This window comes from Nerophis lumbriciformis, linkage group LG11 (assembly GCF_033978685.3).
Source record: "Nerophis lumbriciformis linkage group LG11, RoL_Nlum_v2.1, whole genome shotgun sequence".
NCBI lineage: Eukaryota > Metazoa > Chordata > Actinopteri > Syngnathiformes > Syngnathidae > Nerophis > Nerophis lumbriciformis.
Genome location: NC_084558.2, coordinates 6,119,921 through 6,147,669, shown reverse-complemented (window position 1 = coordinate 6,147,669; position 27,749 = coordinate 6,119,921). Strand labels below are relative to the sequence as shown.

The window sequence follows — 27,749 nt, the reverse complement described above, 5'->3', positions numbered from 1 at the left end:
AATTGGCCCGCCAACTCCCCTGACCTTAGCCCCATAGAAAATCTGTGGGGTATTGTGAAAAGGAAGATGCAGAATGCCAGACCCAAAAACGCAGAAGAGTTGAAGGCCACTATCAGAGCAACCTGGGCTCTCATAACACCTGAGCAGTGCCAGAAACTCATCGACTCCATGCCACGCCGCATTAACGCAGTAATTGAGGCAAAAGGAGCTCCAACCAAGTATTGAGTATTGTACATGCTCATATTTTTCATTTTCATACTTTTCAGTTGGCCAACATTTCTAAAAATCCCTTTTTTGTATTAGCCTTAAGTAATATTCTAATTTTGTGACACACGGAATTTTGGATTTTCATTTGTTGCCACTTCAAATCATCAAAATTAAATGAAATAAACATTTGAATGCATCAGTCTGTGTGCAATGAATAAATATAATGTACAAGTTACACCTTTTGAATGCAATTACTGAAATAAATCAAGTTTTCCAAAATATTCTAATTTACTGGCTTTTACCTGTAAGTTACCGGTAAATCCTAGCAGTATTGCGTTGCAGTACTGAAACTGGACCAGGGTGGCGCTACTGCACCGTAAAGATGTTTGCCAAACGCCAATTTAACAACGAACAAGAAGAACCGGAAAGGCGGTACGTTGACAGCTGACGTCAGTAAACCAAACAGAAAAGTTGTATCGCAACAAACTAACATTGGTATTTGTATTCGTATTTGACATCTTAGTACACCATTTACATGCTGTAGCACTGAAGGTGAGTTCATTAGCTAGGTGAGGGGGCGTAACGTTATTTTAACTCTCCTGCTGAAGGAAGTTGCAGCTAGCTCAAATAGCTAACGTACAGTCAAGATTCACTTATTCGAGTACTGTTGCTAAACTAACTTTTGTTTTGAATACATATTGACTTTTGAGGACTGTGTCTGAAGAGAGATGTCCGAGCTAAGCGATGAGGCCAGTGAGTCGGAGCAGCTGGGAGTCAGTCTCTCCCTCTGGCTGGGCGAGTCTCTGGTGAGAGCCGAGGAGCTGGACGTCCCTCTGGACCTGCACACCGCCTGCTCCATCGGCCAGTATGACGTGGTGGCAGAGTGCATCAAAAGGTGGATCCTCCATATTACTCTAGTCTAAATGCTCATCATAAAAACATATTTCAATAGTCGTTCCTACATTAAAATGAAGCTCAAGGTGTTTCCTCGATTTGTGTAACCATCTCATTTTAAAACTCCTCAATCAAGAAGTTGATCAACTATCAAAGGCACCCCGGGTTGCCTGTCACATTGTTATTTATTGTTTTAAGAAGATCATTCGACCAATGCATATCTTTTTATGAATCTTAAATCAAAATGAGCAATGAACAAACTGTAAATATCTTTAGGCCAGTCTACTTTAATGTATACAGCAGAGATATTCAACTGGTGGTCCAGGGGAGCCAAATATGACACCAAACCGGCCCGCTAACTCATCAATCAATCAATCAATCTTTATTTATATAGCCCTAAATCACAAGTGTCTCAAAGGGCTGCACAAGCCACAACGACATCCTCGGTACAAAGCCCACATACGGGCAAGGAAAAACTCACCCCAGTGGGACGTCGATGTGAATGACTATGAGAAACCTTGGAGAGGACCGCATATGTGGGTAACCCCCCCCCCTCTAGGGGAGACCGAAAGCAATGGATGTCGAGTGGGTCTGACATAATATTGTGAGAGTCCAGTCCATAGTGGATCCAACATAATAGTAAGAGTCCAGTCCATAGTGGGGCCAGCAGGACACCATCCCGAGCGGAGACGGGTCAGCAGCGCAGAGATGTTCCCAGCCGATGCACAGGCGAGCGGTCCACCCCGGGTCCCGACTCTGGACAGCCAGCACTTCATCCATGGCCACCGGACCTGTGCCCCCCCCCCCCTCAAGGAAAAGGGGAGCAGAGGAGAAAAGAAAAGAAACGGCAGATCAACTGGTCTAACAGGGGGGCTATTTAAAGGCTAGAGTATACAAATGAGTTTTAAGATGGGACTTAAATGCTTCTACTGAGGTAGCATCTCTAATTGTTACCGGGAGGGCATTCCATAGTACTGGAGCCCGAATAGAAAACGCTCTATAGCCCGCAGACTTTTTTTTGGGCTCTGGGAATCACTAATAAGCCGGAGTTCTTTGAACGCAGATTTCTTGCCGGGACATATGGTACAATGCAATCGACAAGATAGGACGGAGCTAGACCGTGTTAGTATTTTATATGTAAGTAGTAAAACCTTAAAGTCACATCTTAAGTGCACAGGAAGCCAGTGCAGGTGGGCCAGTATAGGCGTAATATGATCAAACTTTCTTGTTCTTGTCAAAAGTCTAGCAGCCGCATTTTGTACCAACTGTAATTTTTTTAATGCTAGACATAGGGAGACCCGAAAATAATACGTTACAGTAGTCGAGACGAGACGTAACGAACGCATGAATAACTTTTAACTCAGTTAAAAGACTTGAAAAAGGGCTTTACATTTTTGAAGCAGATTCCTATTTACTAGAGTGCTGTCATATACAGGTGGGAATAGTTGGGCATCTCACGATTCTATTATGATTCTGGAGCTGCGATTCGATTAAAAATTGTTAATTGATGCATCTTTAATTTTTGTATATTGATGCAGTTTTACATTTTTTTTTTTTTTTCTTCCAAATATTTTTATTGAATTTTGCAGACAGTACAGTATGGTGGATAATGGCAACAGCAAGTTGAGGTATCTGCACATTTTACAATATGTAACATAGTAAACCCCACCCCTTACAATACCCACCCACTTTTATTACCAAGGTAATTGTCACCTAGTGCCCACAACAAATATAGACACACATGAATATATGCAAACTTAGATTCAATCTAACAAATATATTAAAGATAAATAAGGTAAAATAAATAAATAAATACTACATAAGATATGCAAAAAAAAATAACGTAAAAGTAAATAAACACAAGGAATGAGGGTCAGGGGGGGGTTCAGCGGTCAGCTCTGTCTAAGTTGTGTTACTCGAATGCAGTTTTACATTTGTTTTCGTTTCACTAAATAAGCATTTCTCACTTCCCAAAAAAAAACAAAAACCCCAACTCATTTCGAATAAGAAACAGTTGAATTCCCACCTTTATTAAATTAATGAAAATGTGTGCAAAACTGGACCATAAGTGCCCAATAGTAAAGGAGCTGGTCGGATCTCTGCGAGGTTGTTTGCTGCAGTCAGCCAACTTTTAGAACTGCATTAACTGTAACTGCATTACTTTATTTACAATAAATAAATCGATTGACATTTACTAATCGAGTCTATAATAGTCTATGTCCGAATTGCTATGCATGTAAAAATCGATTGTTTCTCCCACCTCTACTACCATATAGATAAGATCATCTTTGATTAGCTTTTTTATAGTTGGTCCTTAAAAACAGAAGAGCAATACTGTTTTATAGTTGGGGACATTTTTTTCCAGAATTTAGTAATACAGACAAAATAGTCTAAAGTTAAATGCCCACTGCAGAGGATACTGATTGTCAGGAATAAACAAAATATAAATACTAGTATAGATAGTAGTCCAGCACCCCCAGTCAATAGCTGTCTTGAAATGTGGCCCCCAAAACAATTTAGTTAAATAACCCTGGTATTCAGTATGTTACATTTATTGGGCTGCAGCTATCAATTATTTTAGTAATTGATTCATCTATCGATTAGTTCGATTTAATCAAGTTATCAGATAAAATACATTTTATAACCTTAATGCATATTTTAGATACTTGCTTACCGCCAGAGTGCAGCTGGGATAGGCTCCAGCCCCCGTGCAACCCTGAAAGGAACAAGCGGTACAAATGGATGGATGGATGGACATTTTTAAAATAATCTGCTTGCCACAACCTTTGTTCTTTTTTCTAATAAATGTACATCGTCAGCATTGAAACTGCTTATTTACAGTAACTTGTGCATTAAAAAAAACTCTCCACTGTTTGACGCCACACACCAGTGCTCTCATGTGCGCTCTATTGCTGTGGCTGTGTGGAAACTATGTGAGCGTATTTTAAGTTCTATGTACTACATTAAGTACAGATTTGATCAATTATTAGTTAGACTCAATCAAAACAACAATAATACAAAACAAAACTTATTTTCTAATTGAATGAATAATTGCAGCCCTAGTTATGTATGAATATATAAGGGAAGGTGGCAACCAACCCCAACTGGAATTGTTTGCCAGCATCCCTTTGCACTTTTAAGGGGTAACAATTCCATCCATCCATCCATCCATTTTCTAGTGTCCCTGTTTTGTGTATAAGCCTAAAAGACAAATGCAAAGGAGTTAAAGATTTACAATTTGACATGAAAAAAACTCCTCACCTCAAGTTACACAGTCTTACTCAAGACAATACTATGGAGATGAGCTCTTAACCTAAGTCCGTAAGTTCCTCTGAGCCAACCCGTGTGACAACCCCCCCCATTTTTAATTTTACAATGTGTAGCATTTTAGTAAAAGATCATTGCAGGTGTAGCTAATGTTGATGTTTTCTAGGCGTGAGGTGGACCTGAATGGGAAGAACATTGGAGGATGGACCCCGTTAATGTATGCTTCATACATTGGTCATGACAACATTGCCAATCTCCTGCTTGAGGCCGGTGTGAAGGTCAACGCCACCACCGCTAAAGGACAGACCCCTCTGATGCTGGCGGCGAGCTGCGGGAATGAAAGCATCGCCTACTTTCTGCTTCAGGTACATTACATTAGGGTTGCATCCAGCAATCCAAGGAGGACAAGTGTTGATATTGTTATTTTTGGTTGTAAAAGCAAGGTGCAGAGCTGGAGCTGAAGGACTGCCGAGGCTGGACATCTCTGTTTCACTGTACATGTACGGGTCACCAGCAGATGGTTAAGTTTCTGCTGGATAACAATGCCGATGCCAATGTGAGGTAGGGATCTCGTCTTAGCGCCCAAATGCTACTCCACTCTTGCATGGACCCACTTGTGATTATCCACAGGGAGCCTGGGTCTGGATTTACTCCCCTAATGGAGGCTGCTGCTTCTGGGCATGAAATCATTGTTCAGCACCTGCTTGATCATGTGAGGACACTACATTCAGAAGCATCATCATGTGATTGACACTTGGCTTAGCTTTTTGACACACTTACAGAAGGTTAAGGTAGATGAGCGCAACGCCAAAGGTGAGACGGCGCGAGCCCTCGCCATGACGTACGGCTACACCAAGATAGCAAGCCTCATTGACTCACGTTCTCCAAGGAACAAAGCAGGTACTTTCCAAGCAGCTTCACCTTTCAGTGATGATGTTCTAATTTTGAGCATTGTCTGCTGGACCTCCTCAGGACATTTTGAAGACCTCAGCTCCTCTGAGGACTCAGACAGCGGCCCCCCTCGGCCACGACCCAGCCGCAGCCGAACTAAGGGCATTAGCATACACGACGGGCCACAAGCTATCGCTAAGTTTAGAGTAGGAGGCGCTGGCAGGACTGGAGGATCGTGTGGTAATTTTGCACACAAAGTTATTCAAATGATGGTGAATGTTGCTCAGGAAATGTATTTGTTTTAAACGTCAGAGCCTCGTACAGCACGTGCTGGCTACACGGCATTCCGCGATATCGGCAGTCAGAGCGACGGCATTTGCTATCGCGACGTGACTTCGCCCATCAACGAGCTGGACGGCCAAAGCAACAGCAGCAGAGGTGAGAGTCGCCTGTGTTATTATTGTAGAAAACATTAGAAATATTACTGAAGCATCCGCCTGATGACGTCATGTTACAATTTGTGTGTAATCATGGTTGTCGTATTGAATGCTTTTATTAAATATGACCCAAATATAAGACACCCTATCTGTTTAACAAATATAGGTTAATTTCAGAAGTTACAGCTGGTATACTAAAATAAAAATATTTCTTAGCGGCTTCATAAATCACTACTATATTGAAACTTGAATCATAACTCCTCAAATGTTGTTTGCTAACAACCTTTTATCAAATCAAATCAAATCAACTTTATTTATAGAGCACATTTAAAATTTACCACAGGGGTAGCCAAAGTGCTGTACAATGAGCAGGTTAAAAGATAAAACGAGTACCGAGCAAACACAAACAGAACACGATAAAAAATAAATAATTAAAATAGAATTAATAAAAACATAAAAACAGAATCACAGCAGGTGTATTATGGGGCGCCATTGCAGGATGGATATCACTCAGTGTTAAAAGCCATGGAATAAAAGTATGTTTTTAAGAGAGATTTAAAAACAGGAAGAGAGGAGGCTTGTCTAACACTCAGGGGTAGGTTGTTCCAGAGCTTGGGAGCAGCAACGGCGAAAGCTCTGTCACCTCTAAGCTTCAGCCTTGTGTCAGGGACCATCAACAGCAGCTGATCGGCTGATCTTAAGGATCGGGTGGGGCAGTAAGGCTGAAGGAGGTCGGAGAGATAGGTTGGCGCGAGGTTGTTTAGACATTTAAAAACAAATAAAAGGAGTTTAAAATGTATTCGGTAACGCACAGGGAGCCAGTGAAGGGACGCTAAAATAGGGGTGATGTGCTCACGTCTGCGGGTCTGTGTTAGCAGACGAGCAGCAGAGTTCTGCACGAGCTGCAGGCGGGCGAGGGAGGCCTGGCTAATGCCAACATACAGGGCATTACAATAATCAAGACGAGTCGAGATAAAAGCGTGGATTAATTTCTCAAGATCATGTCTTGATAGAAGCGGTTTCAATTTCGCTATTTGGCGTAATTCATAAAAGCTTTTTTGAACGACGCTGCTGATTTGTTTTTCGAATTTAAAATCTGAGTCAAACTTTACCCCCAGGTTTGTGACAGAGTTTTAGTTTTAGGCGGTGCTGTCCAGGTTGCTGATGTGTTTGAGCGACAGGAAGAAAGGCTCTGACTTGTGTGGGGACAAGTTGTTTAGCCCCACCTGTTGGCGTGCATGTAATACTACATCAGTTTTTGTTAGTAATCCAAAAAGTTAGACGAAGACTGAACCTTACAAAAACCAAAGCAATTTTTCCAATAATGTAAATCTAATTAATCTGTTACAAACACCCAAAATATATAAAACACTTTTTACATTTTACTCAGCTGTTTACCTGCACTACAAGGAGAAACGGCACTCTTTTGAGGCCAAAAATGTACAGATTCTGGACAGGAAGGACCGATGATTTGAAAGGGGAGTGAGGGAAGCCATAAATGTCAGGGTTGAAAAATCATCCCTAAACAGAGGAGGTGGTCTGCGACATCACCTATCCCCACATACAACTCTGTCCTTTTAGCTGTTCCTAAAATCCTATGCAACTTAGCCTCCAACAAAAAACAAGACTTAGGAACATTTTGATCACAGATGCTCCTTTTGTGCCATCTTTTACAACTCAATGGCATGCTAACGTAGGTGATTCCGACTGATGTAGGGCTGGTAGTGGTCGTTCGGCGGCGATCGTCTTGCTTCACAATACCTCAATGCTAACGAGGGGAAATTCCCCTTTACCGACTGTCGTTGGCATTGACAGAATGGTTGCTATTTTGCATCTCAACAGATGTTTTTTTCACAACAATAGGACAGAATCATCTTTGCACAGGCACACCCTCCTTGTGTTGGAGTAGGGCTGGGCGATATGCACCAAAACTGATATCCCGGTATTTTCGGTTCGAAAGGCAATATACGATATATACTGGTATCATATGCCGGTATCTTAAACGAAACGTGCAAAGTGCTTTAAGTTGCCTTAGTGTTTTATGGCTCGATAACCAGTGTTGAGAGTACTCAGATTATTGTTGTTGTAAATAGTAATGTTACGTGTTGCTTGTCTCAAATATCTTTCTAAAATATACCGCTATTAACTGTAAAATTGGTATACCGCCCAGCCCTATGTTGGAGTACCGGGTAAATATTTGGGTTTTTGGCACTAGCTGCGAGACTAGATCTGGCCAACCTAAATCGATGAGTAAGAACCGACGAAGCCTACTTGGATGAGAGGCGAAACATCTTCTAAAACAAACCAAACAGTCCAGTTGCGTTCGATTGAATACCTTGGAGTATAGAGAATAATTAGTTTTATGTGCAAAAAACAATGTGAAATACATATAGATGACAAAACATAACGTTTACCTTGTTGGTGAAGACAGGAAGGTTAAGCCACATGGATGCCACTTTTCTACTTCACTACAAGTTGTTTCTTGGATTCAAAAGAGTTTCTCCCTTATCAAAATGCTGGTACTTACAACTTTCTTTGGCCTCATGCTGGCTTACTTTGCAAAACGCACAAACTGAGTCCCAAATGTGTGGGATTCTTTGTTTGGGGACTGGAATTGGCAGAATAATACATGGGCATACAGACCAGTGTGTTATGAACAATGTTTGGCCATCTGAGACCTGAGACGGTATATAAAAAACAGGGCAAAATGTGGGTGAAAATTTGGTCAAAAATCTTTTCTTGAGAAAAATATTGTCAAAATATTCTTGTCAAGACAATGTAATTTATTTGCAGGTGACAGTCCGTTCTTGGACAACGACATGCCTACCATGAGGAGCAGCAGTAGCAGCAGTGAGAGTCTACCTCCTGTCAACGGCTGGGAAGCCTCGGTGGAAAGTAACGAGGTGAACAAACGTAGCGATTCACCCATCCTTAAGAGGTTCCAACATTGACCGTGTCTCTCTCCACCAGGATTCTGATCAGTGCAAAAAGAGCAGCTCGCGCAGACTCAATAAGGCTCATTACTCCAAAGGCAAGAATCGCCATGTAGGCAGCGATGCAGCGCACACTGGTGCTACAGGGGACTGTGGGACATGCTCCCATGTTCCATCATCCTACAACGGTCCTAAAGTGTGTAGCGTCTTCACACTTATTAGTACTTGTAGGTACACAACATATAATATATATTCCCATAGGATCTGGCTGAGTTCTTGGAACATCTTGGCTTCTCAAAGTATCTCCCTTTACTGGAGGAGCAAGACATCGACCTACGTCTTTTCCTCACCCTGACAGAGAACGACCTAAAAGAGATCGGGATCACGTAAGGATCTACCGAGTCTTCTTTTACACAAGTCAATTTATCAAGAATATTGTGCAGGATTAATTATTGTGCAACAGAAGGAGAAAACGACTGGATGTTGCACTCATGATGTGGAGTTCATAAAAAACTACATCAAATGGTTGTCTAAAGCCACAGCTGAAAATGCCAATGCTTCTTTGCACATGGAGACTAATAAAGACAAAGCAGGGTTTTAAAAAGTATTCAAATGAAAAGTTGTTGTGGACTTCCCAGGTTGTTTGGACCAAAGCGTAAGATGACGTCGGCCATTGCCAGATGGCACAGCAGCACTCGCCCTCCAAGTGATGCTCTGGAACAGGCATATGCTGACCAGCTGGAAGCTGAAATGCAGGAGATGGCTATCCAGCTGCACAAAGTAACTATGATAGCACTTTTACGCGGGATGATCCTCTTTTAACTCATCGTTCTCCATGGTAGTGCTGTGAGGAAGTGGAGGGTCTGCAGAGTCAGGTGTCTCAGGAGAAGGAGTTGCGCACCGTGATGGAGGGATGTCTGATGGAAGACAAGGTGGCGTGGAGGAGGGTACATGCAGAGCTAGTGGAGAACCACCGTCTGGCCCAGGAAATGAACGCGACATTAGCGAAGGCCAGAGTGTGTCGCACTGAGCTGGTTGCTTCAGTCACTGCTGACGGATTTTTGAACGGCGTGGAAGTAAAACCAAAAGGTGACGCAGGTGAGCCGCTTGCTGGTAAAACGCTTTTTGAGACTTTTTCTTTTAACGTGACATTTTACTCTGCTGGATGTCCGACACGTTCCTGTGAAGTTGAGCTGATGAAGAAATTGGATTCCTACCAAGAAGAACTCAGTAAGCTAGGTTTGGTAATTAAATTCTTACATCCATGGAGTCCTCTAATGTTGTTTCATCAAAACAGCGGGGACCTTGCAGACTGTCTTGCAGAGTCTGAGGCGATTGAGTGCCTCTGAAAAAGTTTCAGATAGTTGGGAAAGACCTTGATCCTTGCAGGTGAGTCAAAACAATAATTGCCCACAAGTCCAAACATTTAGATTAAAAGTCCAGTTTTGTCACAGAGGCTTCTGCCAGTGATGACGGAGGGTGAGATGACCACTCTAAACAATGTCGCGTGCCAGAGACAAGGCCAGACCTGCCAGGCCAGATACACAGGACCTGCTGGTCCTCTGGGATCGGCGAACAGACGTGGGAACTCGGTCGAGGGTTAAGGAAAAGCAGGCAGGAGGGACACAGCCCTTACACGCCTGCGCACGTGTGCTCGCGCTGGTCGATGATCAGATGTACTTTGAAGCACATGTTGAAATGCTGTGAAATACTCTCAAGAATGTGGTTTTACTTCTTAACCACTAAATAAAGAGGCCAAGTGCATCAAGTTTTTTTTAATCTGTTCAGGTTAAGAAGTTTAATTTCTGATGATTAATTCACGGAAAACTGTTAAAAATGTCCTGCTGAATATATTCAAATAAAAATCTGTAACCCAAACATAATCTTTAACCTTACTGTCTTTTTAACTTTGAATTATTAGTTCAATCTGATTTTGATCTCTTTTTTAAAATGTTCTGAGCTGGTTTGGACTGATTGGAAATGTTTTCATTTAACTTTGGCCCTAATATGTGAGTGTCAATGTTGTCTTGTCTATCTGTGTTGGCCCTACGATGAGGTGGCGACTTGTCCAGGGTGTACTCCGCTTTCTGCCCGAATGCAGCTGTGATAGACTCCAGCACGTCGAGCGGGACAAGCGGTAGAAAAGGTATGAATATAAAAATGGGACCCATTACCTCCCTGCTTGGCACTCAGCATCAAGGGTTGGAATTGGGAATTAAATCACCAAAAATGATTCCCGGGCGCAGCCACCGCTGCTGCTCACTGCTCCCCTCACCTCCCAGGGAGTGATCAAGGGTGATGGGTCAAATGCAGACAATAACTGCCACACCTAGTGTGTGTGTGTCTGTGTGTGTGACAATCATTGGCACTTTAATTTAATGGAAAGGGACAAGCGGTAGAAAATGGATGGATAGAGTATGCCATAAACTGTCAATACCATCAATGTCCAGCAGAGCGTACTTTAACTTATTTTTAAATACTCAACAGCTTGTACCTCAGTTAAGTTAAAGTACCGGTAGTATCACTGATAGTCACACACACACACACACACACACACACACACACACTAGGTATGGTGAAATTACCCTCTGCATTTGACCCATCCCCTTGTTCCACCCTCTGGGAGGTGTGGGCAGGCTCGGGAATCATTTTGGTGATTGTGCTCATTTTTCAGGGTATTTTGTTATTGGTACTTGGTTACTACATGAATCCAATTAGACCACCGTTAAGAAGTTCAGGTCAAGAAGTTTAATTTCTGATGGCTTTTTCACAATTTGACTGAAATCTGTTAAAAATGTCCTGCTGAATATCCATCCATCCATTTCCTACATCTTGTCCCTTAAATATATTACAATAAAAATCTGTAACCCCATCAAAATTTTTAACATTACAGTCTTTTTAATTTTAAATTATTAGTTCAATCTGAGTTTGATCTCATTTTCAAAATGTTCTGAGCTGTTTTGGGTTGATTGGAAACCTTTTCATTTAACTTTGGCCCTAGTGTGTGAATGTTGTCTGTCTATCTGTGTTGGCGACTTGTCCGGGGTGTACTCCGCTTTCCGCTCGATTGCAGCTGGGATAGGCTACAGCACCCCCCCGCGACACCGAGCGGGACAAGCGGTAGAAAAGGGATGAATGGATGGAATATGCCATAAACTCATTACCATCAATGTCCAGCAGAGGGTACTTTAACTTATTTTTAAATACTCAACAGCTTGTACCTCAGCTCATTTTTCATGGTATTTTGTTATCAGTACTTGGTTACTACATGAATCCAATCAGACCACCGTGTGAAAAACACCACTTACACACATCAATGTTGGAGAAAAAAACATCTTATTAAAGTTGACTAATCCCTTTACAGCAATCTTCCATTCAAAATGAATTGCTTTAGGTTAGTCATGCCAATCTAAATGATTATCTACAGTTGCCTGTTTTTCCAATGCCGACAGGATTAAAAACTATGCAAAATGTTCAAAGCATGTGAAAAAATAATATGTTTATATACAAATCCATAGATTCAAATACAAACATGATTGCTTTTTGAATTGTACCTTCAGTCATTCCAGTTATTAGAAAGGCAGCCTAAGAGAGGAACACTTGAGTGTGTGTGAGTGAAGCTGTGAGTGTCTGTCAGTAGTGAACTCAGGTGTACTCACACAGGTGCCCGCAGCCTGCAGGGCAGTGGGCACTGCTCTTGAGCCAGTTAATGATGTGCTCCAGGTGACCACCGTGGCTGCAGCCCTGACACCACACAAACAGTCCTTTCACCACATGGTGGCACACGGCGCACACACTGGCACACTGGTGACACCTAGAGGACACAGGTGGCAGTGTTGTCACAACATGCAGTTACCGTACTTAGAGGTCCCCAATTCTTCAAAATTTATTTTTTAATGACGTTAGTGATATGTTTTAAAGACCCTCTTCATAAAGAAGGGTTTTTAAAAGAAAATACAGTAGTACCTCAACTCAAGAGTGCTGTCTTGGCTAACTGCTAAGCTTTAAATTGCAAACACATTTTTTTGTCACAAGTATCCCCGACATTAGTTGGTGTAACAAATGTCACATAAGATCCAACCAAAACATCTGGTCTTACTCGATAGCATTAGTTTATAGCTAGAGATTGACAAAACTTTGTTTTACAACCATGGGAAGGAAGAAAGGGAGCGTGAAGGACAGTGCTAAGAAGAAGTGGATGATATTCATTGAATTAAAAAAAGAAATCACCAAAAACATGGTCGAGCGTGTCACCAACTTGGCGATGCAATTGGAACCTATCACTGCTAGTCTGCACCATACTGAAGCAGAAAGTCAGCCAGCCAAAAATGTAAATGTATACTATCTAAAAGGCAGACAATTATATAAAAAAAAAAAAACAGCTGATGGTGTGTTTGACAGAGTAAGCAGCTAGAAGGATATTCCATAGAAGTCAAACTCTCCAAAGTAAATGTTATTTTGATCAAAAAGCTGATAAATTATGTCATCTCATTCATGTACTTTTAAAATGTTCTTTTAGTCAGACAATACAGGCAGAGTCCATCTGGTTGGTTTGGTTGGGACAACGCCAAAATCAATTGGGACAGAAACAAACAAGTTCAAAAAATTTGATTAAGGAAGCGATCGCATAAAGTAAGCGGCCAAAGGAAACCATCAATCGAGATAAGGGAGCTTTTATGCTCTCACATACCTGGGACTCCCTCCTCCATTTACAATCAAGCGGCGGAGGGAGCCAACCAGGTAGACTTGAAAGGTCTGCCTGGTTGGCCACGACTATAAGAACAGCGGACAGGCAACACGTCACAGTGGTCAGGTGACCCTTTTGAAGAAAAATACAGATGACAGTCGAAACATGTCAGGTAAAAATTCCATCCAGTATAGCGAAAATATTGTCCGACTGAAAGAAAATAAATAAATAAATAAGCTGTACTTTATTATTACATTAGTTCATAAAGCTACTGTATTTGTTAATACTACATTCCATTGTATGGTTTCTATACAATGTGTATTATCTAAAAGTTAGTTTGTGCTGTTTTAGAGGGCCAAGCATCAATTTCAATATATTTCAATGGAAGATGTTGATTTGAGATTTAAGTGTTTTTTTTTGGTTTAAGTGCTCTGTTACAGAAGCTATTTAGTTTAGCAAGTTGAGGTACTACTGCACTACAATATGTAAATCAGTACCTGTCACAAATCCAGCCTCTATTGTTCATGGGCCGTTTGCAGTTGCTGCAGTTGATGTGCAGGGTGGTGGACGTCTGATTCAGACAAGTGATGGCGCTGCATGTACTCAACTTGATCACCTCGTTGGACACGTTCCACAGCTTAAAACGCTGCAGTAGGTCGATGTAGGACATGTACCAGTGCTCCTGAAAGGTCACGCAATTTAAAAATGATGAACAACACGAGTCCATTTTGTCGCAGCGCCAGCTACCTGCGTGAGGTCATCGATCTCTTTACGTATCCGCTCTCCCAGAACGATGAGCACAGACACGGCCATCTGCACGTCACCTCGCTCGGCGTAGTAACCGAGCATCTCACGCACGATGGGGCAAAAGAAGCTGGCGGACAGATGGGGGGTGAACAGCGGCTGGGAGATGGAGATGAGGGGGAAGGACTCGATAGGCGTCAGGCACATGACCTCAGCCTCATTGCCGCTGACGTGCGGCGAGTCGGCCTTGTCCTGCTGGAGGTGCTCGGGAGCGGACGGGTTGTCCAGGATGTCGTGGCGGAGCTGGAAAGCCTCCTGAGGGAGCGTGCACTCCTGCTCCTCTGCAAAGAGCACAGATTTGTACGTGTCTATAGACACACCATGAAGACTAGAAGGTTCTATGCATGAGGAGATGAGAGCCACCTGTCTGGTTGTCATGTTCCATGGAGTACAGGTCATCATCATCGAGCTCAGCATCTCCAAACATGTAATCAGCCTGGCCCTCGCTGCCCTCCGTCTCCTCATTTTCTGAAGTCACATGATGGTACTCAAACGCCAACATGAAAACGGCCGCAGGTCTGCGTCTAACCTTCGTTATTGTTGCTGATGTTTTCAGGCTCCAAGTGGACGTTGTCCTGTCTGCCGTCGCCTTTGCTGCGCTCAAGTCTGCCCTCGTTGCTCATCTCCTTCATGCTGAAACTGAAACATCGATTAATTGTTGGTACCAAGAGCAGAAAAGTATGGTGATGACCGTAGAACAGGAAACCTGTGTCCTGGCTGCTCAGTACAATATGTCTAAAGTACGTCAACACCAGTAATAAAAGAGGGACTTCTGATTGTTGATGTGATGAGACTCCCCTCCCAAACACATGAACAACCCTTTGCTTGTTTGTCACCACATCATCACAGTAAATGATACTTCTTTCTACACTTGTATGGCATGTTAAATAAAAATATGACTAAAACACTGCATGTACACTTAGGGCTTGATCTACTAAGATCCAAACAACAAGTGCTAAACAGCAAGCTTAAAATCTGAAATTGTGAGTACTTCTAGTGGGCGTATTGTGCGTGATCTACTAAGAATTTGTGTACAATTGAGAACTAGTGCAAAAACAGTGCAGACTGCCATATTTAAATAGGAATTTTGCGTGTACATTATACCGGCTGTCCCCATGGAGACACTCATTTACTGCATGCACATTCACTACATCATAAGGTCCAACATGGTATGTTGTGGAAAAAGAAGCAGACAAATATAACATGTACCATCTTTTCTGGGCTATATAGAAGCAAAAGGTGCGGTCTGGGAGACGCCGCAGTGTTGTGATATTTTGACACAAGAAAATGCATGTTGCAAGAAGTTTTTACACAGGGATATACCACTAGGTTCTCAAACTGTGGTACGCCAAAGATTTGATTCATTGTTTAGTACTTGTTTTTATTTTCCTTTATTCAAACATAGTATTACTTTTCAAACTGGGTAATGTTAAAGTGGCCAAAAATATTAAATATATTATTAAAAACGACTGCCTTGTTTTTCATTAATACTTAGGCCTACTATGCTACTGGATTTTAATGTTGGTCTTTATGGTTGTACTTGGAGAGCCTAGTGTTTTCTGAGGTGTTACTTGGTGAAAAAGGTTTGAAAACCACTGTCATAGGAGATATAATAATAGCATATCTCCTGTATAAAAAAACAAAAAACGGCAGCAGACAAATCCATAGAATTTTTAATCTGCCCCGAAAATCATCCAGAAGTTATACAATTATAAAACGATATTGCTGAATAGATAATATGAAATAGATAATAGATCATCTTTTTTAAAATTTCTGACAGTCTAATATGTTGACATCGCACGCTATTCTTTCTTCATCATCTATCATTACAGTGATCGCTTTCTCACAATGACTGCGGCACAGCCGTTTGTGCTTAACTGTGCCATATTGCACGTACTGTACACAAATATCTTCCAGATGTCCTAAATATAGACGCAAAACAGTTTCAGTCTTGATAATCCACATAGCAAGTGCTAAATGATTATCTTTGCTTCCCTACAAATAATGTGGAGCATTTTGATAATCAGAATATATTTCGCGTACATGCTAAATTAATTGCGGTCTCTTTTTTGATCAATTCAGAAATGCAATCCTCTGCGCACAAGCTTAGTAGATCAGCTTTGTATGTGCTATCAAGTTTGAACATGTTTTAATACATACAAACATTAGATCTGGCCTTTAATGTCTTAGGAGTTACCCATGTCTTGGGCACTAATACAACCCCATACCATTACAGATGCTGGCTTTTGAACTTTGCGCCTAGAACAAACCGAATGGTTCTTTTCATCATTCTTCCGGAGGACACGACGTCCACAGTTTCCAAAAACAATTTGAAATGTGGACTTGTCAGACCACAGAACACTTTTCCTCTCTGCATCAGTCCATCTTAGATGAGCTCGGGCCCAGCGAAGCCGGCAGCGTTTCTGGGTGTTGTTGATAAATGGCCTTCGCTTTGCATAGTAGAGTTTTAACTTGCACTTACAGATGTTGCGACAAACTGTAGTTACTGATAGTGGTTTTCTGAAGTGTTCTTGAGCCCATGTGGTGATATCCTTTACACACCGATGTCGCTTTTAGATGCAGTACCGCCTGAGGGATCGAAGGTCACGAGCATTGCCGCATACGTGCAGTGATTTCTCCAGATTCTGTGAACATTTTGATGATATTACGGACCGTAGATGGTGAGATCCCTAAATTCCTCGCAATAGCTGGTTGAGAAATGTTGTTCTTAAACTGTTCGACAATTTGCTCACGCATTTATTCACAAAGTGGTGACCCTCGCCCCATCCTTGTTTGTGAACGACTGAGCATTTCATGGAAGCTGCTTTTATATCCAATCATGGCACCCACCTGTTCCCAATTTAGCCTGTTCACCTGTGGGATGTTTCAAATAAGTGTTTGATGAGCATTCCTCAACGTTCTCAGTCTTTTTTTCCCACTTGTGCCAGCTTTTTTGAAACATGTTGCATGCATCAAATTCCAAATGAGCTAATATTTGCAAAAAATTAAGTTTTCCAGTTCGATCGTTAAGTATCTTGTCTTTGCAGTCTATTCAATTGAATATAGGTTGAAAAGAATTTGCAAATCATTGGCTGCTGCCCCCGCGACCTGACCTCAAATAAGCGGAAGAAAATGGATGGATGGATGGATGTATTCTGTTTTATTTACGATTTACACAACGTGCCAAATTCATTGTTTTTGGGTTTTGTAGCTGTCCGGGATACGCCTGTCCATTATTCTTTATTTTGCATCTTCAGAATCAGCATGTCCTCAACCATTTGTGTCAACAACGTGAAATTACATCTGAAAACATTTGACCAGTTGACTTCATGTGCGCCCCCGTCCATTGACGTTTCAAAGTGTAAAATATGATACACCTTAAAAACGGGAGAATTTTGTTTTGAGAGTAAACCGGCTAGTTTATTTTGTGTTTGTGCATGACTTCCTGTCAAACAGAAGCAGATTTGAGCTAAATTGAACGAATTTATAGCGGCGTCTGGCAAATATAGAAGCTCTGCGTATATTTAGTGCTAGAATGCAGAACGTCAACGGAATGTCAGTGATGTTCCGCAGGCGGTGGAAACGGACACATTGACTTCAATAAACATGGAAAGAGTACACTGCCGTGCAGGTGCTGTTCCGCAGCTGTTTCACATCCAGCAGAAACCTGGGGTTACATTTTAATCATAAATGACATACCTGTTCATTAGAGGTAAGGTGCCCAGTTTACTGAGGTTTTGGTTGAGCCCAGGAGTAGTGATGTTTGCTGGGTCAGAGAACATGATCCTCAGCATGGTCCACGTTGTTGAAACCTGTCAATCAAAGCCATGTCAAGAAGAAAAGCAGCCAACGTTTTGTTGGCATAGTCGTACCTGAGGTCTTTTGAGCTGGCGAGCCACTTTGGCGTTATGATCGCACAGTTCGGCAAAGGGCTTCCCGCTTAGGAGGTAGAGTTGTGCCGTCTTCACAAACCAGTCCATGTGGTTACTGTCCAAGTCTTTCTCAAAGACGGCCAGGGCACTTGACACGTGGGCAAACTTCTCTGTCAGGTCGGGCTTCTTGAAGAAAAAGATGGGGTAGCGGCGGTCGCCTCCAGGGTAAGGCTTTCTGTTGGCATCGCCGTTGATTAGACTCTCTTTAGCGGCAAAGGCCAAGTCGCCAAAAAGGCCGAAGCAGAGACCTTCTGGGTTGGCCTTATCCACGGGTCGCGTGGCATCTTTAAACATGTGCTGGTAGAGCGTGCTGTCTTTGGAGCCCGACAGCAGGAAGTGAGGGTCGTGCTGGTGGCGCCACACGATACCCGTGGTCACATCTTTGTGCTCCTCAAAGGTGGCGAAGGGAATGAACGGTCTTCGCACGTCCCACACGTAGATGTTGTGATCCACCATCATGGAGCAGGTGCCCAGGTGGAACTTCCTCTCTGGACGCCACTTGACTCGCGCCACTGAGGCGATGGTTTGGACGCAGTAGATCTCTTTGGCACGGTTTGTGGTCATGTCCCACACCTTCACCATCTTGTCTCTGCCCCCTGTGGCCAACCAGCCCCTGAAATGGATATCAACGCCATTAAAAAATACTTACACGCCATTGGAAGAAAGTGTTTTAATAGCTTTCATTCAAGCTTAGTTTCATACAGAAGTCGAAAGGGTTTCTTTTTACCTGTCGTCAGGGTGCCAGTCACAACAGAACACTGGACCCGTGTGGGCGGTGAACATTCGCTCGTAGCGATCCGGCCGTCTGATGTCCCACAGCTGCACGTTTCCGTTCTCAAAAGAAGCAGCGAACGTGAAATAATCTTTCATGCTGAACTGAACGTCTCGCACGCTCTCTGACTGACCTGCAAAAAAAAAACAATATTTAGTGGTGCTGATTTCCCTTTGGGGATGACAAATATGTTGAATTGAATTGAATTAAATGTTGCTTTTGTCCAACTGAATTTGTGGAAATCATATTTAGTGACCCAGCATGACTTTAATATTATTATGGAGAATATTCTAGGTTTTCCCTCATAATATTAATACTTTATTCTTCTTTATTCACAAGTCGTAATTACAAGAAAACAAAATATCAAGATATTAAAGAAATAGCAACTTATGAAAATAAAGTCATAAAAGAAATTGTAATTTATGAAAATAAAACCATAAAATGTATACATTTTTTAGTAATATGTATACAGGTGAAACTAAAAAAAAAAAACTGAATATGGTGTAAAAGTCCATTCATTTCAGCAATTCAACTTCAAATGTGAAACTAATGTGATAAAAACTCATTACATACAAAGTGAAATGGGTCGAGCTTTTATTTGTTTAAATTTTGATTGTTTGTTTACAGTTTTTGAAATTTTTCATTAATTTGTTTTCATAAGCTGTAAACCACAATCATCAAAAAGATATCAAAAGAAGTCTTGAAATATACCGAATTTTCTTTATAAAAGAGAAGAAAGTCAAAATATTTACAGAAAAGTCATAATCTGGAAAAAAAAAAGGCATGACTAACATTTTACTCCATCCCAACATTACTACTTTTACTGTCATATTACTACTTTATTCTTGTATTGTATTTTCCCTTAGTAAAATGATTCATATGTATTACTGTAATATAAACAAGTTGTATCCAAAATTATTGTGTCCTATTTAAAGAAAGTAATTTAATTCCAAAAGCGGCAACACACATACACGCACACTATCAAAGAAAATCCAACAAACATAAAACTGCACTGCAATAAACAGAGGTATGTTTCTAATATTTTGGTCACACCAAAGTGGTAACATATTAGAAACACCAATTCGTCAGATCACTCCAACAAGCACAGCACTGATTGAATGATAAGACCACACTGTTCCACTCTGACTGCCTCTTGTTGGTCACTGCAGTATTTGGCCCCAAAGCACGTAGTCTTGTTTGGGCAGGTGTACCTAATATCCTTGCACACAATTATAATTACTGGGGGTAGGACTGTTTAAATATAATCATAATACCTGAGAAAGTACTGACAGACTCCTTTTTGCGCAGGTCAAAACACTTCATGAAGCCATCTTGCGATCCACTCAGCAGCATGTACACCTCCGTAGGGTGGAAGCACACCTTGTTGACGGTACGCTTGTGCTCGGTGAACAGCTGTTCCTGCTTGTTGCGAGACGGTTTCCCCAGGTTCCACGTCACCACGGCGCCGTTGGTGGCGGCGGTCGCCAGCAGGTTTTCCTCCATTTGGTGCCACATGACGTCTGCGCAGCTAAAATTGAGAGACGGCTTGCGGCCCACGCGGAGATTCAGCTTCTCCACCAACTGCTCCTCCTCCAGGCCGTAGATCTTGAAGATGTTGCGGCCGGCCACCACCACCTGCGAGGCGTCACGGCACACACTGATGGCGTTGGCGGGAGCGTCTAAGTGGCAGAACATGGTCCGACCGCTGATGGCGCTGTTGCCAAGAGCTGTGGTGACCCGGGACATCTTCTCCATGGTCCTAGAAAAAACAAAAGTCAATTTAATTACCGTATTTTCCGGACTACAAGGCACACTTAAAATCCTTTTTTTTTCTTCAAAACTTGACAGTGCGCCTTATAGCCTGGTGTGTCTAATGTACGAAATAATTCTGGTTTTGCTTACCGACCTCGAAGCTATTTTATTTGGTACATGGTGTAATGATAAGCGTGACCAGTAGATGGCAGTCACACGTAAGAGATACGTGTAGACTGCAATATGATGGCAGTCACACACAAGAGATATTGTAGACTGCAATATAACTCAAGTAAACAACACCAACATTTTATATGTTCCATTGAAAACATAGAACATTACACACGGCTCTCAAAACGTTTTAGTACGACTTGGGTAAGCTATGAAGCCGCACCGCCTGAAGGATTGCACTGTGCTTCAACATACGAGTATTATTATGGTGTGTGCATAAGGTAAGACATTATCTGCCGTTTTGTTTCGCAATATTATGCAAAAGCAACTTTTCTTACCTTCTGGTACTTGTTGATGTGTATTTGGGATCTGCATAAGTCCTGAAAAATTGCGCGAGTCCGCCTTTGTGGTCTATGCCGACATCGTAGTTGATAAGTTTCTTCTTTTTCTCTATCTTCTTGTTATGGGACATTCATCCTCTGCTGTTGCCATTTCTAATATAAAGTAGTGTAAAGTTCTTACCTATATCTGCCATGAAAGCGCTAAAACATACCTGTGTAGTGAGTTGACATTATTCACCCAAGGAACTTTAGTTATTATTGAGTTCCGGTCGGACGTTTTTTCATAGGACACATTTCCGGCGGATGAGGAGGTGCTGCTCTGTTATTGATTTTAGTAAAGTCTGAATGTCATTAAAACAGTTCGCTCCATCTTTTGACACTTCTTCCACTCCCGTCCTTGCACGCTACACCGCTACAACAAAGATGACGGGGAGAAGACGCTGCCGAAGGTGAGACACGTAAATAAGACCGCCCACAAAACGGAGCATCCTGAAGCGACTGTCAGAAAGCGACTTGAAGATGATCTGTAAAACATAATCTATGCAACATTTTGACCAAAGAGCCACCATTACCGTACAAGTTATGTAGACCACAAGTAAGTGTTTTCAATTTAGAAAAATATAAATAATAATTTGACTCCTTTAATGCGCCCTATAATCCGGTGCGCCTTATATATGAAAAAAGATTGAAAATAGACCATTCATCGGCAGTGCGCCTTATAATCCGGTGTGCCCTTTGGTACGGAAAATACGGTATTTAATATATTGTTTTGAATTTTGTAAAAAGGCTCTTACATTATGAACTTTTTCTAACACAAGTATGACTTTAGGCTAGTAAAACTCTGGTTCTTTTTGGTAACGTTTTTAAGCTTATACTCTCATAGTATTATCGCTACATGTTTTTTGTCTTATTACGACATTGTTCTCTTAAAATCTTAAATTCATGATTTGGCTGACAGTTTTTTTTTCTTGCAATTTTACTCTAAAAAATTACATACATTGTGACGGAGTGGTGCAGTTGGGAGAGTGGTCGTGCCAGCAACCTGAGTGTTCCTGGTTCAATCCCCACCTTCTACCAACCTCGTCACGTCCGTTGTGTCCTTGAGCAAGACACTTCACCCTTGCTCCTGATTGGTCGTGGTTAGGGCCTTGCATGGCAGCTCCCGCCATCAGTGTGTGAATGTGTGTGTGAATGTGGAAATAGTGTCAAAGCGCTTTGGAGTACCTTGAAGGTAGAAAAGCGCTATAGAAGTATAACCCATTTACCATTTAGAATTGTACAACTACTACACTGCAGCACATTCCCTCTATTCACAGGGGTTACCTTACAAAAACATGTGCAGTATTTTCTGTAAACAAACCAAAGTGCAGTACTGACCGGGTGTAGAACTGCTGGCCTTTTCAACTACTGCAGCAAACCGGAATGCTCTTCATGTCCTCCCATGAGAAGCAACCTGCTGATAGTTGAGAACATGAGGTTTTAAATATTGCAAAATGTAAACAATTCCTTCAAACCTGATCTGCAGTATTCCTGACAAAAATACAACTGTGGTGCAATGCACTCACTTGTTTACAGACAGGGGGGGGGAAATAAATGATCAAACATTGCACATTCTAGTCTAGTAAAAGCAAACCATAAATCACTACACAGACAGTAAATATTGGCAAGACTGCATGTGTTTGTTATTGTAGTTTTACTCCAATATGCTTGGGGCGGTATAGCTCGGTTGGTAGAGCTATACCAACTTGAGGGTTCCAGGTTCGATCCCCGCTTCCGCCATCCTAGTCAATGCCGTTGTGTCCTTGGGCATGACATTAAAGTGCATCCGGCAGTGGAGGCTCCTCTATGGGAGGTTAACTCGCTTACTACTGTCACCCCTGGTGGCCCTTGGCAAAGGCCTAGTACCTGACTGCCCCCTAGCCAGGGATACGGTGAAGACCTTAATGGCGAAGCAGGCGGGAGACGATAGATGTAAGAACCACCACAACGGCTGCGATGGCGGAAGAAGGCACCCCCACATCCATGTGGGCCCAGTTATGGGGAAATAACAACCCAAGACCTCAACTGTGGAACAGGCGGAGGATGATTGCTAAACCTATGGAGCGTCACAACGGCTGGGATGGCGGATGAAGGCTGCAGCAGAAAAGAGTCCCCAGTCGTCTTGGACTCCATGCCACTGGACCCTGACCCGGATCTGTCAAGGATCGTGTGGTGACTGTCTGTGCACCAGTCTCCCCACGTTAAACAGAGTCACGCACAGGCATCCTCCATAAAGGGATACCCCCCAGAGGTGGGTACTAACGCGCTACATTTACTCCGTTACATCTACTTGAGTAACTTTTGGGATAAATTGTAATTCTAAGAGTAGTTTTAATGCAACATACTTTTACTTTTTCTTGAGTATATTTATAGAGAAGAAACGCTACTTTTACTCCGCTCCATTTCTCTACATTCAGCTCGCTACTCGCTACTGATTTTTATCGATCTGTTAATGCATGCTTTGTTTGTTTTGGTTTGTCAGACAGACCTTCAATTTAGGATCTATGCATGCCTGCGTTTCACCAATCAGATGTAGTCACTGGTGACGTTGGACCAATCAAACAGAGCCAGGCGGTCACATGACCGTCACACGTGGACCCCGACTTAAACAAGTTGAAAAACTTATTGGGGTGTTACCATTTAGTGGTCAATTGTACGGAATATGTACTGTACTGTGCAATCTACTAATACAAGTTTCAATCAATCAATCAATGTCTACTGAGCCTATGGTGCTGTTAAGTTATTGTGGCTCAATTTGCCATATTTTTTTTTATTTTAATGTATTATTATTTAATATATATTATTGTTTTAGTTGCTTAAGAGATATTCCTGGCTCTGAATTTTCTCAATGCTATTTTTATGTTTTTGTGCATTATTTGTTGCCGTCATCATTAAACGAACAGGTTACTCATCAGTTACTCAGTACTTGAGTAGTTTTTTCACAACATACTTTTAACTTTTACTCAAGTAAATATTTGGGTGACTACTCCTTACTTTTACTTGAGTAATATATCTCTAAAGTAACAGCACTCTTACTTGAGTACAATTTCTGGCTAATCTACCCACCTCTGTACCCCCCCTACCAAGAGGATCGTCATACTCTCTTCGAGTGACCGCCGATGATGATGGGCAAGACACTTTACCCACCTGCCACCCACACTGGTTTAAATGTAACTTAGATATTGGGTTTCACTATGTACTATGTAAAAGCGCTTTGAGCTACCATGAATTGATTAACGTTTAACGATCACTTTTTCTTATAATTTCTGATCTCACTCTCTCTGTGTCCAATACTTGCTGTACATATGTACCAAGTCAGACCTACACTGTTCCAATGTCAATTTGTCTGATGATGCAATTGTTGATAAACACCGAAATTTATTTAATAATACCACCTTAACATTTGACAACCAAACAATTACACAAGGCGAATCAGTAAAGAATCTGGGTATTATCTTCGACCCAACTCTCTCGTTTGAGTCACACATTAAGAGTGTTACTAAAACGGCCTTCTTTCATCTCCGTAATATCGCTAAAATTCGTTCTATTTTATCCACTAGCGACGCTGAGATCATTATTCATGCGTTCGTTACGTCTCGTCTCGATTACTGTAACGTATTATTTTCGGGTCTCCCTATGTCTAGCATTAAAAAATTACAGTTGGTACAAAATGCGGCTGCTAGACTTTTGACAAGAACAAGAAAGTTTGATCATATTACGCCTATACTGGCTCACCTGCACTGGCTTCCTGTGCACTTAAGATGTGACTTTAAGGTTTTACTACTTACGTATAAAATACTACACGGTCTAGCTCCGTCCTATCTTGTCGATTGCATTGTACCATATGTCCCGGCAAGAAATCTGCGTTCAAAGAACTCCGGCTTATTAGTGATTCCCAGAGCCCAAAAAAAGTCTGCGGGCTATAGAGCGTTTTCTATTCGGGCTCCAGTACTATGGAATGCCCTCCCGGTAACAATTAGAGATGCTACCTCATAGAGATGCGCGGTTTGCGGACACAACCGCGGAGTCCGCGGATTATCCGCGGATCGGGCGGATGAAATTTAAAAAAATAAGATTTTATCCGCTCGCGGGTCGGGTCGGGCGGATTAATTAGATATTTTTTTTTTAATTTTTTTTTTGCGGGTGGCAGTTAAACCAATTGGGAAATATATATACATAGTTAAATGTTGTTACCCACATACGAAAAACGAGCAGGCACCTGCAGCATATGCCACAACAGAAGAAAAAAAAAGAAAAGAGATGGACACTTTTACGGAGCGGAGGGACGCCTCGCGTCCGGGACCGAGGCTCCTTCCCCCGAGAGGGCCCCACCGGGAGCCGTAGCTGAGGCGATCCGCGAGAAGGGCCCGACGCACGTCCAGGGTCACAACCGCGCCCACCGCACCGACACTACGCCTCGTCCGCTTTCGCCGCGGCCGGCGTCACGCGCAGCAGGTAAGCAGCTTACCTGCCCGCCACCCCCGTGGCCGGGGGCTCGTAACATGGGTCACTCCGCGCGCTCCGCCCGCGCAGCTTACCTGCTTGCTCGCAAAATGATTATTAGCATTCAGACAGGTTAAAATGTTGCTAAAACCATCACTTTTCTATCAGTCACAGTGACTTTTCAAAACAAAAATATTACAGCAAATATCATATGGGTTGATTGACATGTTTATTCTGTAAGCTAACTTCAATAGTTTGAAATTATTTTGACAGTTAATGCCAGTTATCCTGTCAACCTTTCACAAGACTTCAATTTGTTAATTGAAAGTATAAATAGTATAAACACTTTTAACAGTATGTCGTGCTGTGAAATACAGCCGACAGGATGGCGCACCAAACACAAAACAAGGCCATGCTGCAGGAGAACAAAGGACTTCTTTCATTTAAGGTTTGTGATAAACCATCAAACTCATTCGTTAAAAGGACTCTATAGTAATATAAAGCGAATTTTTCTGGACATTATCATGCAAGAAAAGTTTATTTTTGGGATCGCGATCACCGCGTAATGATTTTTAAAGGTTGCATTACATTATTAACTGTCCCATGTGATCAGCCAGTGCGATTGGAAGTCCATGCTCAATTATTGCCTCCGTAAATAAAACTTCGGCATTTATCACATCCAAAGAATCTGTTTGGGCGACGAAAAACGTTGAAAGTTTTCCACTTGTATCGCTAGCAACGGCATTAGACTTGTGTTTTTTTGTCCCAACGTGGTCTTTTACATCACTAATTCCTCCGTGTCCGATCGAAAAATCTTGTCTGCACAAGGTGCAATTCGCGTAGTTTTCACCCTTTTTTTTAATTTTTATTAATATTAGATATATAACAACGGGCGGATGGCGGGCGGATGGAGTTCTGATCAAACGTTACATCGGGTGGATGGCGGATGGTTGACGACTTTCTGCCGCGGTTGCGGATGAAATAAATTCCCTATCCGCGCATCTCTACTACCTCAGTAGAAGCATTTAAGTCCCATCTTAAAACTCATTTGTATACTCTAGCCTTTAAATAGCCCCCCTGTTAGACCAGTTGATCTGCCGTTTCTTTTCTTTTCTCCTCTGCTCCCCTTTTCCTTGAGGGGGGGGGGCACAGGTCCGGTGGCCATGGATGAAGTGCTGGCTGTCCAGAGTCGGGACCCGGGGTGGACCGCTCGCCTGTGCATCGGCAGGGAACATCTCTGCGCTGCTGACCCGTCTCCGCTCGGGATGGTGTCCTGCTGGCCCCACTATGGACTGGACTCTTACTATTATGTTGGATCCACTATGGACTGGACTCTCACAATATTATGTCAGACCCACTCGACATCCATTGCTTTCGGTCTCCCCTAGAGGGGGGGGGGGGGTTACCCACATATACGGTCCTCTCCAAGGTTTCTCATAGTCATTCACATCGACGTCCCACTGGGGTGAGTTTTTCCTTGCCCGTATGTGGGCTTTGTACCGAGGATGTCGTTGTGGCTTGTGCAGCCCTTTGAGACACTTGTGATTTAGGGCTATATAAATAAAGATTGATTGATTGATTGATTGATGACTGAAGTGTTGATTCCAACCAATCTTAACACCCCCCCTCCATATCCCAGACCCCGGATTGTAAATAATGTAAATAATTCAATTTATATACTGTGATGATTATCTTGTGTGATGACCGTATTATGAAAATAGTATATATCTGTATCATGAATTAATTTAAGTGGACTCCGACTTAAACAAGTTGAAAAACTTATTCGGGTGTTACCATTTAGTGGTCAATTGTACAGAATATGTACTTCACTGTGCAATCTACAAATAAAAGTTTAAATCAAAGAGTCACTAGAGAAAAGCGCTATATAAATATAATTCACTTCACTTCACTCAGATATATAAAGCCAGGGGTCTTCCGTCCTTGTTCATCTAATTCAGAGCCATGTTTAATGTAAATTCCACCATGCATTCGAGTAAAAGCGCACACATTTCCCAAGGTTCCTCCACTTACCTTCATGTTTGGAGTTGGCTAGAAATAGGACAAGTCGCCCCACTGCCATAAAGCTCGCTTGGGACTGTGATGCTAACGCGAGCAAGCTAACCGCGCTACAGCTAACTTTAACAACAAGCTAACGAGCGCGACACTTGCTCGGTTTCAT

At 42.2% G+C, this 27,749-nt stretch overlaps 2 protein-coding genes across 8 annotated transcripts; one reads left to right on the top strand and one right to left on the bottom strand.

The window, feature by feature from the left end:
- The first annotated feature begins 606 nt into the window (after positions 1–606).
- anks3 (ankyrin repeat and sterile alpha motif domain containing 3) lies at positions 607–10,787 on the top strand. Of its 6 annotated transcripts, XM_061967605.1 has the most exons (16): positions 607–759; positions 918–1,102; positions 4,535–4,733; positions 4,808–4,929; positions 4,999–5,080; positions 5,151–5,268; positions 5,341–5,499; positions 5,572–5,697; positions 8,490–8,599; positions 8,667–8,825; positions 8,891–9,015; positions 9,268–9,409; positions 9,472–9,727; positions 9,818–9,859; positions 9,927–10,018; positions 10,084–10,775. In XM_061967605.1, the coding sequence occupies exons 2-15, from the start codon at positions 936–938 to the stop codon at positions 10,007–10,009; spliced, it is 1,890 nt and encodes a 629-aa protein (XP_061823589.1). In that variant the 5' UTR covers positions 607–759; positions 918–935; the 3' UTR covers positions 10,010–10,018; positions 10,084–10,775. The 6 variants fall into 6 exon arrangements, with proteins under 6 accessions (XP_061823589.1, XP_061823588.1, XP_061823586.1 ...); XM_061967604.2 differs by having other exon boundaries at positions 5,151–5,499; positions 9,472–9,718; positions 10,084–10,784; XM_061967602.1 differs by having other exon boundaries at positions 9,472–9,859; positions 10,084–10,780.
- A 1,315-nt stretch (positions 10,788–12,102) lies between these two features.
- wdr24 (WD repeat domain 24) lies at positions 12,103–27,749 on the bottom strand. Of its 2 annotated transcripts, none has more exons than XM_061967599.1 (11): positions 27,602–27,749; positions 22,466–22,544; positions 20,099–20,583; positions 18,780–18,957; positions 17,993–18,665; positions 17,820–17,932; positions 14,650–14,759; positions 14,484–14,588; positions 14,064–14,401; positions 13,814–13,998; positions 12,103–12,443 (listed from the first exon to the last, which is right to left on the bottom strand). In XM_061967599.1, exons 3-11 carry the CDS (start codon positions 20,577–20,579, stop codon positions 12,275–12,277), a joined length of 2,352 nt encoding a protein of 783 aa, XP_061823583.1. In that variant the 5' UTR covers positions 20,580–20,583; positions 22,466–22,544; positions 27,602–27,749; the 3' UTR covers positions 12,103–12,274. The 2 variants fall into 2 exon arrangements, with proteins under 2 accessions (XP_061823583.1, XP_072770166.1); XM_072914065.1 differs by having other exon boundaries at positions 22,466–22,541; positions 27,602–27,732.

Bases quoted from the DNA above. Each gene is read 5' to 3' on its own strand.
- wdr24 (XM_061967599.1), bottom strand. From the start codon at position 20,579: ATGGAGAAGATGTCCCGGGTCACCACAGCTCTTGGCAACAGCGCCATC. The intron at 18,958-20,098 runs GTATTATGATTA...TTTTTTTTGCAG, and splicing joins GTCTGTCAGTACTTTCTCAG to GTCAGTCAGAGAGCGTGCGA. The intron at 13,999-14,063 runs GTAGCTGGCGCT...GTGACCTTTCAG, and splicing joins AGATCGATGACCTCACGCAG to GAGCACTGGTACATGTCCTA.
- anks3 (XM_061967601.1), top strand. From the start codon at position 936: ATGTCCGAGCTAAGCGATGAGGCCAGTGAGTCGGAGCAGCTGGGAGTC. The intron at 1,103-4,534 runs GTGGATCCTCCA...GATGTTTTCTAG, and splicing joins GTGGCAGAGTGCATCAAAAG to GCGTGAGGTGGACCTGAATG. The intron at 4,734-4,807 runs GTACATTACATT...TGGTTGTAAAAG, and splicing joins TCGCCTACTTTCTGCTTCAG to CAAGGTGCAGAGCTGGAGCT.